The sequence below is a fragment of the Macaca fascicularis genome, chromosome 9, assembly GCF_037993035.2.
Source record: "Macaca fascicularis isolate 582-1 chromosome 9, T2T-MFA8v1.1".
NCBI classification, from domain to species: Eukaryota; Metazoa; Chordata; class Mammalia; order Primates; family Cercopithecidae; genus Macaca; species Macaca fascicularis.
Genome location: NC_088383.1, coordinates 52,359,155 through 52,376,014, shown reverse-complemented (window position 1 = coordinate 52,376,014; position 16,860 = coordinate 52,359,155). Strand labels below are relative to the sequence as shown.

The window sequence follows — 16,860 nt, the reverse complement described above, 5'->3', positions numbered from 1 at the left end:
GGGAGTCACGTGGGGACCAACATCTCTGCAAGCCACTCTCACTTACCAATTTACCAGGAAGATTTTTCCAAGTCACCATATATGTAGATTTACCCAGCATTACTCTTGCATTTTTGAAAAAACATTTTAAAGATACCAAGAATGGAAAGGGGGAAAAAAGAGAGGCCCAAGGAGCCCCTAGCCCCGCCCACTGTGAGCTCTCCCAGGCCTCTTCTGTGCACCCAGCTGTACCTCCTGGCCCTGGGTTCAGGACTCCACCCAGTCTACTCTGTGCTGGTTGGGCCAAGAGGCAGTGTCACCTGCCTCCCTGTGCCCCCATGTCCCTTGGCCCTTCAATCTTCCCCAGATGGGCAGTGGGTGTGGGCTCACCTGGGCAAATCGACGAGCCCTCCTGCTCACAGAGAGGGAGTAGCTACTGGGCAGGTGCAGGCTGACCGGCAGCACCGACACGTTGAAGTGGAGCAAGAGGACGCCCGCTCCTGGGCCCTGGAAGTCCGAGTCATTGACCAGCACAGCCAGCTGCATGGTGCGGTTCTCCGAGATGGAGAGGTTCCGATTGAGAACCAGCCCTGCAGGTGGGGGCACAACAATGACCACCGAGCTGCTCTGGCTGCTTCCTCATATGTAGCACGCCTCTTCCCAGACACAGCCCTGCACACACACTGGTGCAAACATGCACTTTCACACGTACAGTGCCATGCGACCGGCCTGGGGGCTGGTCCTAAGTTAGCACCAATGTTCAAATGTTGGGATTTGCTGAACTGAAAGTCCAGGGAACCCTTCTCAGTTTGAGGCAGCCTGTGTGTGTGTGCATGTGCACGCACTCTATGAGGTGTCTGTGTGTATGATATGCTTGTGTGGTATGCGTGTATGTGGTATGTGTAAGTGTGTAGTATGCATGTGTGTGGTGTCTGTACATAGGGTATTTGTGCCTGTATGTATGGGGTGTTTGTGTATAGAGTTGTAGACTAAAATTAAAATCTTAAGTCTCCAGACCAACTGAATAGATCCCCTCTTGGCCAAGAGGACACCAGAAAAACCTTAAAAACAGAATTCTGGGCCATGACAGGAAGGCAGGGTGGACTTGCCTTATTAGGCCCTCTTCCTGCTGGAGTTTGGACACAACTGACCGTCTTTAACATTAAAACAGAGATCATAAGACTGACAGAACAGACTCTTGTGGCAGTAAGATACCAATTATAAATAGGACCTAAGGCCATGCCAGGCAAGGGTTAAGTAACACCCTACAAACCATAACATTGGTTTTCTTTTTTGAGACAGAGTCTTGCTCTGTTGCATCTCATTGCAGCCTCAACCGCCCAGGCTCCAGCCATCCTCCCACCTCAGCCTCCCAGGTTCCTGGAATCTAGGCGTGTGCTACCACGCCTAGTTAATTTTTCGTATTTTTTTGTAGAGACAGGGTTTCACCATGTTGCCCAGGCTGGTCTTGAACTCCTGGACTCAAACAATCCATCCGCTTCGGTCTCCCTGAAGTGCTGGGATTATAGGTGTGAGCCACTATGCCTGGCCCATAAAATCTTGTTAAAAACCTTTTTTTTTTTTATTACCCAGGTATAACGCGGTTTACTTTCCATCCTGACCCTGTATAGCATCACGCGACACATAGCAGGCCTCCTTAACATTCCTTTGTACTGACCTGAAGTCTTTAGGCAAAGCTTAACTCTTTCAACCAACTGTAAATTAAAGAATCTCTGCATGTACCTCTAACCTGTAAGCCCCTGCTTTAAGATACCCTGCATTTTGGGGCCAAACCAATGCATACCTTCCAAGTGTTGATTTATGTCCTTGGTTATAACTCCTGTCTCCCTAAAATGTATAAAAGCAAACTGTAACCCCACCACCTTGGACCTGGGGACCACTTACTCAAGGTTTCTTGGGTTTGTGTTTTCTCCAGGCTGTGGTCACTCATCCTGGCTCAGAATAAACCTCTTTAAAATGTTTTACAGAGTTTCGTTTTTTGGGGGTAACAGGGTGTGTGTGTGTGTGTGTGTGTGTGTGTGTGTGTGTGTGTGTGTGACATGGGGGCTTAAAGGTCTGCATTACCAAGGCCCTGGGAAGAACATGCTAGAGCCCTCCAAACAGCTTCCCCAGAGCATGGGAGAACTCCCCTCCACTGCAGGAGCCTCCAGCAGACCCAATGACCCTGCAGGCCAAGCCTTGGAAGTCATGCCGTCCGTGTACCTGCCGCGTGCTTCCGCTCTAGTTCTCATGCGGTAGAAACAATGATGGGAGGGGCACTCTGGCAGACAGGGTGTTCAGTGCCAGGGCAAGGAGGCTGTCTCCCTTCTGACAGGTGGGGCCTCCATAGGCTTGGTGAGGTGGGGAGGACTGAGGAATGAACAGGACCAGGCCAGGCAGAAAGGGGCGAAGGACCCATGGCCCGGGGTTCCCCCAGACACAGACCCCAAATGCAGGTGGTTTATTTGGAAGGCCATCCCAGGAGAAATCAGCAGGAGGTGGGGGAGGGAGGCAGGAAGCAAGGCCTCAGCTGAAAGGTGCCCTGCAAGCAGGTGAGCATGGTGGCACATGTCAGGAGTCAGGCAGGACAATGGGCTCAGAAGCCCTGACCTGGCTCAGGGCTGCTTCTGTATACCAGACTGTTTAGCAGAGAGCTGATAAGGCTGGAGCAATAATCCCTAAGCATTTGAGATACCTTAGGGGCAATGATGGAGTGCCAGGGGCGGGAGGAAAGCCTCAGGTGACATGTATGTTTGCAATCAGTGGTGAGCCCTGGCGAGGTTAGCATGGGGGTGTGGTAGGGCCCTGCCAGGGTCGGCCATGGTGCAGCTCAGGAAGAGAGGACCCATGGTGAAAGCCCTGCTGGTGGATGGAGGGCAGGCCTGGCAGAGACACAGGAAGTGCTTCGAAGAGGGTGGAGGGGAAGTGGCTTGGGCCACAGAGGGCCATGCCAGGTGTGCATGTGTGTGGGGTGCTGCTTGCCCATGAAGAACGAGCACTTCATTTCCTGGGGGCCCAGCCAGGCCATGCCACCAGCCCCTCTTACTATAGTCATGTACGGTCGCCCGCACGAAGCTGCCGTTGGCCTGGACTGAGGTCTCGTTGGGCCAGTGCTCCACCCGGAAGGTCTGCTGGGTCCAGGTGTCCCCGGGGAGCAGCGTGCTTGTGTACCGCCTCACCAGCTCCCCTGACGCAGGTACCACGTCTGCATCGAAGACACGCAGAGTGGCCACTACAGTGTCCTGCAGGATGCAGAGGGCGTTGGTCAGTGCAGGTGAGAGTGGCCCCTCAGACCCCCCAAAACCAGAGACCTCAGGATGCTGCACGTCCCACGCAGCCCACAGGTGGACCAGGTGTGCGTTGTCAGAGCCAGGTATGGGGACTGTCTGACCTAGATTCAAGTTCCCACGGGGTCACTGGCCAGCCTGGCCCAGTCACCTTCCTTGAGCCACTGACCCTCTGTGTAACAGGTGCAATGTAGACCTCTTATAGGGAGAATTACAGCTGATGCCCAGGCACCCTGCTGGCAGGTCCCATCAAGGTCCCTAGAGAGCAGAATGAGCACCTCCACTCTCCCCTGAGGAAGCTGGGCCCTACAGGGTGAAGGTCAGGTCAAGGTCACACAGGAACAGATGGCAGAGCCGAGATCCGAGGCCAGGTGTACATCAAAGCACTCTGCTCGAAGCATCCTCCTCCCCCAGGCTGGAGGGGGTTGTGAGGAAAGCCGCGGGGCACCTGGGATGGCTCTGCGCACCAGGCCTCTGCTGTCACCCCTAGGCGGCCCAGGGAGGCCCACACAGCCTTTACTCACAAGGTGTACTTTCGGTCAGACCTCCTTTCCCTGCCAAACCTGCACGTGGTGTGCCCAGAGAAGCGGCACAAGGTAACGCACTACCTCAGTCTCCACGCCCACTCTCCCACGGCCCCGGCGGAGTGGGCCGGTTGCAGGAAGGCCTGAGGCTCAGCAGGTGGCGGTGGCGCTCCATCAGCGCGAACCGGAGAGGGGCGGGGCGGGGCCGGGCCGGCGGCGATCCGCCTTCCTGTCCCTTTCCAATCCCCGGCACCGCTCCTGGTCACTCAATGGCCCTCCCATTGGGGGCTGACTGCTGGTGGGAGGGAGTGCCCTCCCGGCAGATGCTCCCCGCCCGGGCAGCGCGCCGCGCCCGCCTGCAGCGGCACAAGTGTGCCCCAGACGCGAGCCCTCGGGCCTCATCCTGGTCAGTCCCAGACTGGGCACCCAGGGTTCCCAGCCTCCCAAGGCAAGACCCCGCTGGGTGCTGACAGGACTCCCCCTTCTCCTCCCCCTAGGACAGAGGGGGCCGACGGAGACGAAGGACAAATGAACGCGTGAATGGTCGGCCACATGATTGGGTGGCTACACGGACACTAAACTGACAGAGAAACGAACTGCGGCGGGAGACAAACACTGGGTAGACCACAGCACGCGCGAACAAGCACCTCCTTCCGCTTGAACTCCACCACGGCGCTGGCGGTGTCGACGCCCGCGGGGAATGTGGGCGCCGAGTCGTCCTCGTCGTACACGGTCACCGGGAAGGGCACCATTACCACCTCCTCGCGCGCGCCAGCGTGCACGGTGCACACGGCCACCAGCTCGTACTTCTCCCGCTGCTCGCGGTCCAGGGCCCAGCGCGTGCTCACCTCCAGGCTGTCCGGGGCGCAGCGGAAGGGCAGACCCTCACCTGCGCACCAAGCAGACAGGGGCCCCGCGTGATCGCCAGCCGGGACCGGGCCAGCCGCCTTTCTCGGGAAGGGGGCTCTGCGGTCAGAGCGGGGCGCACACCGCACGCCAGCCGAGGACCCAGGCCTCCCCTCCTCCGCTCCACAGGTGAGCGCAGCACTCCGAACACGAGTTTGCGCTTACGTCCTGCTGCAGCTGCGTCCTCACTCATGCTGGTGGGGAAGAGCGGGGACCAGCACCCTGAGCAACCGGTAGGGACTGGGACACCCCTCCGTCCACCCGGCCTCGATCGGAAGTGACCTTGTGTGGGGAAGGGTGGCTCCGGGTCAGATCAAGCTGCACTGCGGCCCGAGAGAGCCAGCTACTGGCCTTGGCTGCTTTTTTTTTTTTTTTTTTTTTTCTGACGGAGTCTCGTTCTGTTGCCCAGGCGGGAGTGCAGTGGCGCCATCTCGGCTCACTGCAATCTCTGCCTCCCGGGTTCAGGCGATTCTCCTGCCTCAGCCTCCCGAGTAGCTGGGACTACAGGCGCCCGCCACCACGCCCAGCTAATTTTTGTATTTTTAGTAGAGACGGGGTTTCACCATATTGGTGACCTTGGCTGCTTTTTAAAAAATGTTAGTGTTTTTTTTTTTCAATTATGTATATGTTCATTTTAGAGAACGTGAGAAATAAAGCCACGATTCTACCACTTGAAAACAAACACGGTGGACATCTGGGGTATGATGTGACATTAATGCATAATGATTTCTGACCGCCTAGTGTGCATCGCCACTCTACAACTCCTTGTCCAGTGCGTCGCCAGGCTGATCATCCTCTGAAGGCCGGATGTTGAGGCAAAAGCGCATGCTCCGTGCCCTGCACGGCAGCTCGCGCTCAACATCGCCCCTGAAGCAGGGCCAGGAACCACAACACACTCTTCAGTGAGCCTGCCCTCGATCTGTCCTCCAGAAATAATCCAGAAAAGGGGGCATGCTGAAGGCGGAAGGTCACCGCTGAAGACTCCACAGCCAACCCCAAGGAGGAGGGGGCAACTCCACAAGCCTCCCAGGCAGAACCATGCCTTGTGCATGAATTACACATGTGGGAAATGCTTATCATATAATGCTTTCCTCTGTCAAGTGTGATTACAAAAAGAACACTACTAAACTAAATTTAATGACATAATTTTTAGTGGAAAAGGGCGGCATGCAAAAAACCAAGAGTGATGGCTTTTCTTCCTTTACTGAGATTTTTACTATTCTTGCCATGTTTGTGTGATATAGTGTGAATGGAGGACACACTTACCAGGGGTGCAGCCTGTGACCTGGTTGAGCCCCACTTCCTGACTTTCAGATGGTCAAATGGGGCCTCCCTGCACTGGGTCAGCTGCCTTCTCCCCTCTCCGCTGGGATCCAGCTCATCCCACCCCCTGACTGGCGGCAGCTGCCTGCTTCTTGCCATGCCTCAGCTTACACCCGCATCGCGGCATCACAGCCCACATCCTCCTGTTCAGAGGTTTCTCCTGTAGCCTTCTGATTGTCACCCAGCTTCACCCCTGAATCTTCCCACCCCAAACCATTCCTAACACAGCAGTCTGGCTAATCCTTTTAAAACTAAGACAGGTCCTGCCAGCACTCCGTCCCTCCAAAGTCTTCCATAGCTCCCCATGTTCCTCTGGAGAAAGCCCTGAAAGCGCTCCCAGACCTGCCCCCTGCCCCAGAACTATTCTGCCCTATCAGCCTCAGCTCTTCCCTGTAGCTCAGTGCACTCCAGGCACACGAGGGTCACACTGTAGTGCCCTCCAAGGGGCTAGGCCTGCCTACCCGGCACCCTCCCACCTTTGCTCTGCTAGCCCCCACCCCAACCACCCAATTTACGATGGAGGAATGGAGGTCTCCTCCTCTGTTCCCCTCCTCCTCAGCGTTTCCCTCTTCCCAGTTTCCTAGTTTCTGGAAGCTAGCTCCTTCCAGAAGCCACCCGATTTCCTTGGCATGCTCAGACGCTCTGTCTGCCCCACAAGAATGAAAGCTGCAGGCAGGCAAGATTCCAACCTGTTGTGTTCATTGTTATATCGTTAGCTCCTAGAACAGTACCTGGCCCCTGGCAGGCATGCAAGAGGTACTTCTGGAATGTTGAATGAACTGATGGCATGGAGGTGAAGAATAAACCAGATGGCCTGTGTCAAGGGCTCGCAGAGCAAGCCCAGCAGTAGCAGGCACTGTGGGGTGGCCCCACAAGGTCGGCACTCACCCTCCAGGAGCCTGTAGGCCACGCTGATGTTGGGGCACAAGAACTGCACAGGCAGCAGGCGGAACTGGTGGAAGGTGCCTGGGGGTCGGTTCTCCCGAATGCGGAAGGAGGGCCTTGTCTCTGGGAAGCAGAGCTCCCGGGGCTTGAGGGAGGTGCAAGCTGGAAAGGAGGTGTTGAAGAAGGAGAAGTACACGCGGGCACAGCCTGGCCACTGGCACTCGCCCTCACGAAGGGATGTGGGTGACAGGAAGACCTTGAGGTAGACGGTGAGCAGGGGGAAGCCGCGGTCTGCAGAGAGAAGTCAGGTCTGTGAGGGCGTCGGCCACACCTGCCAGGCAGTTGGGAATGGGGAGGAGGCAGGAGCTCCAGGGCTGGTGTAAACCCTGGTCCCCACCAAGGTCCACAAAGCTCAGCCTGGTGTTCCAGCTCTGCCTGCCACCTCATTACCTCTGCTGCACGGCCCTGCAGCCCAGAGTACCAGTGCCCCACAGGCCTAGCTCTCATCATTCAGTTTTCAGCTTAGAGGCCCCTTCCTCAGGGAGGTGCGCTGAGCACTGGGTCTAAGGCTCCCCAACTCTGATGCTGGCAACTTCTCCAGTAAGGGGTGACCAGTGCCCCCCCTCCACATCCTCCCCAGGAGGTTTGGAGTGGCCACAGACATACTTCCCCAATGCCTAGAGGGGGGCATTTCCGGCAAGTTCCATCACCCATGTGTCACAGCCATTTCAGCTGGGCTGCGAGGGCTTTCCCAGCCTCCATCTCAGCCCTAGGTGGGCGGCTGCTCCTCAGAGCTGCTCTTCCCATATACTCTGGCATTCTCTTTACTTTTTGCTAGCCTGTAGCCTGTGCCTCATTGCTCCAATCCCCTGTTGTAGTTAATTCTTTACACAAACTTTCCCTGTTAAATTACCCTGTGGTTTCTTCCTTAACAGGAACTGGCTGTGCATGAAGCCTCTCCCCACCTTGGAGGGCTTAGGCCTCCTAGGAAATGCAGGCCCAGGGCAAATTCCATGCTGGCCCCCTCCCAGGGACTCCCGTTCCTCAAGCTCCACCCTGGGGGAGCAGGATGAAGAGGGCAGCAACTAAGTGCATGGAACCACGACCTATCTCAGATGCCGCCTCCTCCAGGAACTGCCTGGGCTGCGCTGGAGGGAGCTGCTCACCCAAGCCCCCTCCCTCCCCTGCACCCTGGTTGTCCCTGGAAGACAGATCAGTCACTCTGCCTGGGTAGGGCAGGGATGCCTGCTCTGCATTCACAGCCTGAGGCTTGCCTCTCCCCAGCAGACAGGGCTCAGGGTAGTTGTGAGGGCTGTGAGAGTCGTGGCCCTGGAGGGGTGCTGGGGATGGGAACTACCAGGTGACTGTTCTCTGTCACAGGGGCTCTGCTTCCCCCCCACACCCCTCCCATTACCAATGTCACATGTGGCCATGACTCCGGCTCTGACTGCTCCTCTTTCCTCCCTGGACACCTGGGACAGGCCCAAGTCCCTGCCAGGTACAAGGGCAGCCAGCTGCCGATAAGAAGTCAGGCTTTCCTTGGGAACTGCCGCTTCTCCAGAGAGTTGCAGGTCATTTGCTAAATCAAAACCTTGGGATTTTTCCAGTCCCACTCACTCCCTCTCTCGAAACCTCCTAATCCTTTTTAGCCCCACTGGAAGAGGGATTCCGGTCTGGCAGAAGAGTGTACCCAGATGATTCCCGTGTGTCTCCAAACTCCTACAGCCTCAGGCAGCCCTGAAGCTTGTCCTGGCTTCTCTCCAGGCTGGACACAGAGGCAGGCCAGCCTCACCTAACCCCTGACGCTTTCCACAGCAGGGGTGGTGGGGAAGCCACCCCGAGCCTCAGTGCCAGTGGCTGTGATGAGGGCGGCTTGAGGAAGGGGTGGGGTGGGGCACAGGGGTGGGTGTTGGGGCGGCTCCCTTACTGCGGCCACTGAGCTTCTCCCAGGAGCTGCGGTCCAGGCTCCGATTAAGGTAGAGGAGGCCGGTGTCCTCCTGGATGCAGATCCAGTTGTTCTCATGCAGCCGCGTGCGGTACGTGCCGTAGAGGTGCTGGCCCAGGCGGAAGCTGGGCACCTCCTCAGGGGCGTCCCGCAGGGCGTGAACGTACAGCAAGGGTGTGCCAGCCGGCTGGTCCACATACAGCTTCTCCCAGTAAGCATCCCTTGAGAAGTAGAGGCCCAATGCCACTGTGGGAAGTAGGGAAGTGAGTGAGGGATGGTGAGGATAAGGCTTCTTCAAGGACACACACACACACACAAAATCATTAACTTAAAATTCTGATCTTAGCAGGAGTTTTTCATCTCTGTTCCTGATAACATGAACACTCAATTATTTGTATAGTTACACACGGGCTAGAAAAAAACTGCTTTAAAATAGAAAAAGAGAAGGAAACAGGGGAGGCAGTATCCTCAATGACAAGCCTATTCTCAATCGTCCAAGCCGGAAGGGCGCCCGAACCATACAGACTTCTCAACAGATCACCCAGAGCCAGAGTGTTCAAGGGCAGGTGACACTGCCAGCCACGCAGGGCGGGCAACAGTTGCCAACAAATGAAGAAAGCACTTTATAGGAAAGTCATAAGTCTTTATCTAAACATACGCCTACCATATGACCCTGCAATTCCACTCCATTCATTCAAGAAAAATGAAAACATGTCTATCAAATGCCATAGTTGGAACTGGAAGGATGATTCATAGAAGCCAAGAGCCTAGAGGCCCTTCAGCAGGTGGATGGACAGGCAGACCATGGTCCAGCCACGCCACAGAATCCTGCCCAGCAATGAAAAAGGATGAACTATGGATACACACGAACACCTGGATGGGTCACACACACACACACTATGCCAAGGTGAGGAAGCCAGGCAGAGGAGAGCACACATGGCACGATTCTGGATGGATATTAGGCAATGGATCAGACTGGCTGCCTGTGGCGGGCAGGGGTGTGGGGGAGGTGGACAGATTGGGAAGGGCCACAGGGCACTTTCTGGAGAAGGTCCTATATCCGAGAGGGGTGCAGATCACACGGGTATATTCATTAGTCTGCATTGTACAGCTAAGGTCCGTGCATCTTATCTATGTAGTATTTATTCATTTCTTTTTGATATGGAGTTTTGCTCTTATTGCCCAGGCTGGCATCTTATCTATGCAATTTTTAATATTTATTTATTTATTTATTTTTGATATGGAGTTTTGCTCTTGTTGCCCAGGCTAGAATGCAATGGCGCGATCTCGGCTCATCACAACCTCCACCTCCCAGGTTCAAGCGATTCTCTTGCCTCAGCCTCCCGAGTAGCTGGGATTACAGGCATGCACCACCATGTCTGGCTAATTTTGTATTTTCTTAGTAGAGATGGGGTTTCTTCATGTTGGTCAGGCTGGTCTCGAACTCTCGACCTCAGGTGATCCACCCACTTTGGCCTCCCAAAGTGCTGGGATTACAAGTGTGAGCCACCGCGCCTGGCCTATCTATATAATTTTTACCTAAATAACTGAAAAACGAATGAATCACTGAGGGCGCTGTGGACAGAGGTGTAGCTTCCTCGGAGAAGGCAGGATGCTGGCCTCGGCTGTGGCCGGGTGAGCCCAAGCAGGAGTGCAGTGCATTACACTGCTGACTGTGTGTGGCCAACATTCCCCACAGTAGAAAGCTTTTAAAATAGTATTTGGAACTCATGTACATTGTTGGTGAGAATGGAAAATAATATACAGTTATGTCATTAAAAGCAAGAAGGTAGTTCCCAAAAACTTAAAAATTGAATTACCATATGATCCAGAAATCCCACTTCTGGGTACATATGCAAAAGAATTGAAAGCCAGGTCTCAAAGAGATATTTACACACCCATGTTCACAACAGCACTATTCAAGATAGACAAAAGGTGGAAGCAACCCCAGTGGCCATCGATGGATGAATGGATGAACAAAACATGGTCTACACATACAATGGAATATTCAGTCTTAGAAAGTAGGCAAATCTGGCTGGGCGCAGTGGCTCACGCCTGTAGTCCTAATACTTTGGGAGGCTGAGGTGGGTGGATCAGTTGAGGTCAGGAGTTCAAGACCAGCCTGGTCAACATGGTGAAACCCCCGTCTCTACTAAAAATACAAAGATTAGCTAGGCGCGATGGCGGGCATCTATAATCTCAGCTACTTGAGAGGCTAAGCCAGGAGAATGGCTTGAACCTGCAAGGCAGAGGTTGCAGTGAGCCGAGATTGTGCCACTGCACTCCACCCTGGACAACAGAGCAAGACCTGTCTCAGAGAAAAAAAGAAAAAAGGAGGGAAATCCTGACACAGGCTATTAACATTGATAACCCTTGAGCACATTATGCTAAGTGAAATAAGCCCATTGCAAAAGGATGAACACTGCATGATTCTACTTATGTAAGATCCCTAGAGTAGTCAAATTCACAGACACAGAACATAGGATGGTGATTGCTAGGGCTTGGGGGAGACAGGATGGGGACTTAGTGTTTGATAGGGGCAGAGATTAAGTTTGGGATGATGAAAAGTTCAGGGACGGTGGTGATGTCCCTGAAATGTATACTTAAAAATAGCTACATTGTAAATCTTATTTTTGTGTATATTTTTCCACAATAAAAAGCAGTATGAATTTTTAAAAAGATGGATAAATCGGCAAAAAATGCTTAAAATCCATTAAGAACCTGCAAATAGACTCTAGAATGCCCAAACAATACCAACATCCAAAGCAGACATTAGGAATACTGCACTTGTATGTAATCGATCTCTCTTTTCTATCAGTTTGCTCCCACCCAGACAGTTGCTGCTTGAGGTCACTGAGGGGTCTGGAGGGCGGGGTCTGCAGCAGCAGTTGAGAATACCCCCGGGGGCCACCGGGCTCCTCCGGGACACATCTGGGTTTGGGAAACAATCAAATGCCAAGTGGACCCTGGAAGAGAACAGGTGAGACGTCTGGAGTCCCACAGTGGGAAAACAACAGGAGAAGGGTTCTCTTGAAGTGCTCACTGCACATCAGGAACATTGCTCCCATGACAGTGCCCTCGCGGTGGGAGGGGTGCTGCATTTCTGGTGACAAAGAGGGTGAGAGATAGTAACTCACAGTGGCCTCACAGGGTGAGGAGGGTCCAAATGCCCTGGCCCCTGATGAGCCCCCTCCCAATTCCATGTGGTGTCGTATGTCTGGGCTATCCACGCAGGCGGCGGGGTCCGTGTTCTTTCCCCAGAGGGGATGCTAGGGACCTGACTGAGCTCAGGTGGTCTAGTTTTCTCTGGGACACACACCTCTGGTCCTGGTCTTCCCAATAAGAACCATTTGCCCTTGGGCGGCCGTGCGGTGGCTCTGGTGATGCCCAGGCTGCAGAAGAGTGGGCGGGGCCCTGACACCCCATCTGCGGCAGGAGCAGTTCCAGTCTGGGAATCCTGCAGGTGCTCCTCTGGGGCCTCCATGATGTGCAAGCACCTTCAGTGGTCCAGGGACTAGACATAAGACAGGTCTGGGCTTCCCAAAGCCCCCACCACAAGACCACATGTGCAGGGGAGAACGGGCCTTTCTGCTCCCATCTGGCAGAGCCCACCCCTACAGGATCGTGGGGGGCCCCATCCCAATTGGTCTCCCTGCTGCCAAAAGGGATTTGTGGGTCAGGCAATGATTGCGAGCAGAAACAGACTTAAATGCACTTAAAATGCCTCGCCTCCCAGGTGGTCTCTGCAGCTGGGCACAGCTGTCTTAATGTTCCTGCTTGTCACAAACACTTCTAGATGGAAAAACACATGATCCAAGGTGGGAGAATGAAGGAGGTGAGTGCAGGGCCGGCCTCAGCGGGGTGCAGGGCCGGCCTCAGCGGAGTGCAGCCTGGGCAGTCCCAGTGGGCTGTGCTCAGAGGTCTCATGCTTGGTTTAACGCTCTTTGCTACAGTCTTGAAATTCTTCGTAATTCTAGAACAAGGGGCCCACAAACGATGCAGCCAATCGTGGTGGGTCAGCCACGGGGGAGAGCCGGGGAAGAGCTGCTGGCATCAGGCACCACCGGGCTGTGTAGACTCTGCAGAGCACTGGCCTCCTCTGGGCCTCAGTTTCCCCAGCTTCGAAGTGGGGAAGGCATGCTAAGGAGAGGAGGAACAGCCAGTGCAGGTGCAGGCAGGTGTGCACCTCTGCCCAGGGTTGTATCATCATGAGCCTCTCATTGCAGACTCAGCCACTGGGTACAGATCCCTTCACTGCCCATTTCACAGATAAGAACAGTGAGGCTGGGTGGCGAGAAGCCTGACCAAGTTAAACAGCTGGACACGCTGTGAGGCTGTGTGTCTTGGGGGTTAGAATAACAGCTGAGAAAGGGATGGTGGAAGTCAGGCTCCAGCAGGTGCTGAGCCTGCCAGGAGGCCCAGGGCCCTGCTGGCTGGCTTCCCATCCTGCTGCTGCCTTTCTGCCTAGAAGGGCTGACTGGCCTGTGGGTTGAGACCCACCTCTGGTGAGAGCCACTCCTGGCACCATGGGAAGGTCACCAGCAGGACTTGCAAAGCTTTTCCCACCCCATGCCTTCAGGGCCCAAATGCCACGTGGTAACAGAATCCTCCCCCACACCTAGCACACAGGTGTCTGCCTGGACAGCTTTGGTTGCCAGGGCTGGGCCCACCCTGTACTTCTGCAGCACAGCAGTGGCCTGGCACACACCACACCCACCGACGGTGCAAATGGCAGTGTTGCTTGTCTGAGAAACCAACAGGATTCCCACATCAACCCTCAATGACTACCCCACCGTGGTTCTGGTTCCTCAGGCTGGCTGTACCCTGGCACCATGCAGGATGGGGTGAGCGAAGGTCCTGCTTGCTCACAGCACACCTGCCAAAGACCTAAGTTGCTGCTCACATTCAGAGAGACCTCAGGAACCTTCAAGGCCTGTGTAGTGTGTGTCATGAGTGTGTGTATATGTGTGCATGCACAGGGCATGCAGGAGACAGGAAAAGAGATGGAGGCACGCCCACCCAAGACCCCATCTGCTCCAACCCTGCCCACCTCAGCTGGAAAGACTCGGCCCTAGTGTTTGACAGAGTAAAGTGCTAGACTGTTTCCAATGATCCACACTTGGCTGGGCTGTTTAATTTATTCATCTTTGGATGCAGAGGGGACCAGTCCCAAGCCCCCTCGTCCCACAGGTGTGCACGCACACACCTTGTCAGTCCATACACTGTCCAGGTGTGCATGTTCTCCAGGAGGGCCTGGAGCAGGCTACTTTGCAGGCAGCACAAGGCAAAGCTTTATTGGTGGAGGGCTTTGGAGGGATGCTGAGGACAGGCCAGGGCTTGCTCCTGTCTCCGGTTGTTATACCTGCCTTTTCTGAGTCCTGCTGCCCAGCAGCCCATGAGACAGGGTGTGCTCCACCCCAGTGCATGCAATCCCTCGGCACTGATGCAGCCCACACCTGAGCCTAGCCATCAGCTTCCTGCAGCCCTCAGCCTCAGTTCCCATGCCCTGAGGATAGTTCCTGCGAGACCTGAGCCTGCACAGCAGCCCCAGTCGGGGATCCAGCTCCTCCCTCAGGCTCTGACCCCAGCTGGGAAGGGGGTTCCTTCCCTGGTGCTCACCTGCAGTCGAGGGTGCCCCACAGAGCTCTCCCCATCCCTACTCGTCCCTCTTTCATCACAGTTTAGTGCCTCTCATGTTACTGCTCCTGTCTCAGGGGCCACGTGGGGCTGTCTCCTGGTCAGACTCGGGCGGACACACTGCACACATGCATTCCTTCTCTCACACACACTCATTCTTTCGGATGCATACCATTACACACCACGGGGGCACACAGTTACACACTTGTTCTTCCATATGCTCACACATTCTCGCACTGCCAATCTGGCTCTAACAAGCACATGCATTCGCTCATACTGGTGCCCACCCACTTTCACACACAAGCACACACATTTTCCTGCACCCTAGGTGCACACATACTAAGCATGGCCTGGCCCTGTCTGTGGAGGCGGGGGCTCACCAGCTCTCCACAGGCTCCTGGCTGTGGCCCTTGGTCTCCCACTCCCCCACTGGTGACCAGCAGCTCTGATGGGGCATTGTAAGGTCACCCTCACCATGGCATGGTGACCCTGCCACAGAAACACAAATGGAGCTCCAGATGATGAAAAACTTCCCTAGGATGGCAGCACAAGGGCTGAAATTTGGGACTTCCAAAAAAGAAAACAATAACAACAACGATAGGATCCAAAAACTGCATGAATTAGAAGCAGCACAGGGCGTGTGTGTACAGCAGGCCCTTCCTGCAGAACCCCTCATGCGACACCAGCCCCACGCCTGCCCTTGATGGGTGGCAGACGATGCAGATGACAGCTTTATTATGGCCCAGCAGAATCTCCTTAAGAGACGATTTCCTAATGCAATCATCTTCCTGGGAATGGGAAACAGGCCCCAGGGCTCCTCCCTGGGGGCTGGGGGTGGAAAGAGGCGGTCCCTGCCTCCCCAGGCCAGCTGTCCCTATGGGGGTTCCTCCAGCCCCATGCTGAGCACTGTTATCCTCTCAGGATGTGACCTGTTACCTACCCCCACCTCCCCCACCGCTTCTCTCCCACTTCCCACTCATGTTTTCTCTTACTGTAGTCAAATATTTGACATGTACAACGAATACATTTCACAGAACATTTATGCTGAACAAACACTCAGGAGCCCGTGGCCCTGCTGAACTGGATGCCTGGCCACATGCTGCCCTCCCGCCTCCCCATCTGCCACTGAGTCCACCCCCACCAGCAGGAGCCCACGCCTGTCCTTTCTCTTGCCTCATTTTTTGACGTCATTCATGGAAGGCCCATTTTTGCTGGGTGGAGAATTCCATGTGGACAGCTATTTTCCTCCGCTCTACATAAGGTCTGGCTCCCGTCTTTCAGCCTCACTGCTGCTGCTGAGGGCCCATGCTCAAGCCAGCCCCTCCTGGGTAACCCACTTTCTCCCAGCTGCTCCCAGGACCTCCTCTGTCTTTGGTGTTGTCCAGCATCGCTGGGATGCTAACGAGGCTGGTTTCCGCCTCTGCACCCTGTCCTCCAGATGGTGGCAGCCGCTCACTCACCAGCCATATCCAGGCCCTGGGCTGTTAATCCCGTCTCTATGCTGGTGTGCGGCGTGCTGATCAGCAGCCTGGGCATCTTCATGCCTTGCTCCCTCCACTGCTTTGCCTCAGTTTGGCCCCTCCTCACCCCAAATTGTCCCCAACTCTTCCCCATCTCATCATGGCATGGCCCCACCTCACTGCTCAGGTCACACACCTTAGTCCCCAGAGTCCTTTCTCTTTTACCCCTCACCCCACCTCCCGAGTCCCTTCTGCCACCCCCATCCAACTCTGGACCACACATTGGGCATCACAGGCAACTTCGCATAGAGCAGCCAGGGTCCATTGAATCATGGCACCCTCTGTGGAGCCCTGTGTTAACTGTCCGCTGCTTGCAGAATAAAACATAGCTCCTCATCAGGGCTCCCAGGGCCCCCTCTACCCTCCAGCTCACTTCCTCCTCACTCTTACAGGGTGCCCACCTTCCTGCCACATCTGCCAACTCACTTTCTGTGAGCTGAATGAATAAACTGATGAACCAATGAATGAATCAATGAATCAACGAGCCAGTACAATGGTTTCATAAACAGGAGTGTGAAAGGACTGGGCACATTTGGGAAATGGTCAGAATTCGGGGACGGGAAGAGGGTAAGGGGACGGGGAGATACTGTGACATGGTCTCACGGGCACTGGAGCCACGGGCAGGCTGTCAGTGGCAGGACAGGGCTGTGTGGATGCACCCTGTGCACATGTGCAGTGCCCACTAGTGCACCAGTAGCCTTGTGGGGCCAGTCACTGTGCTGAGCAAACAAAGCCTGAGGCTGAGAACAAAACCACTCCTTTTCAGCTCAGGAAATGATCTATAGGTGCCTGAGGAGCCCTGGGCACCGGAGCGGCTCTCCAGACTTGCTCGGGTAGGACCACCTGCAGCACGC

General features: G+C 55.1%; 1 protein-coding gene across 3 annotated transcripts in view; it reads right to left on the bottom strand.

Annotated features, from left to right (window-relative positions):
• RET (ret proto-oncogene) overlaps nt 1–16,860 on the bottom strand; it is a 53,074-nt gene that overhangs the window by 20,784 nt on the left and 15,430 nt on the right. For all 3 annotated transcript variants that reach the window (XR_012417627.1, XR_010577937.2, XM_005565037.4), the window contains exons 2-6: nt 8,832–9,095; nt 6,908–7,195; nt 4,438–4,679; nt 3,026–3,221; nt 370–569 (exon numbers count right to left, since the gene is read on the bottom strand). Coding sequence is in view for 1 of the 3 variants with exons in the window: in XM_005565037.4 (XP_005565094.2) it covers nt 370–569; nt 3,026–3,221; nt 4,438–4,679; nt 6,908–7,195; nt 8,832–9,095 (1,190 nt within the window). In the remaining 2 variants the exon portion in view is untranslated. The remainder of the gene's footprint in view (nt 1–369; nt 570–3,025; nt 3,222–4,437; nt 4,680–6,907; nt 7,196–8,831; nt 9,096–16,860) is intronic.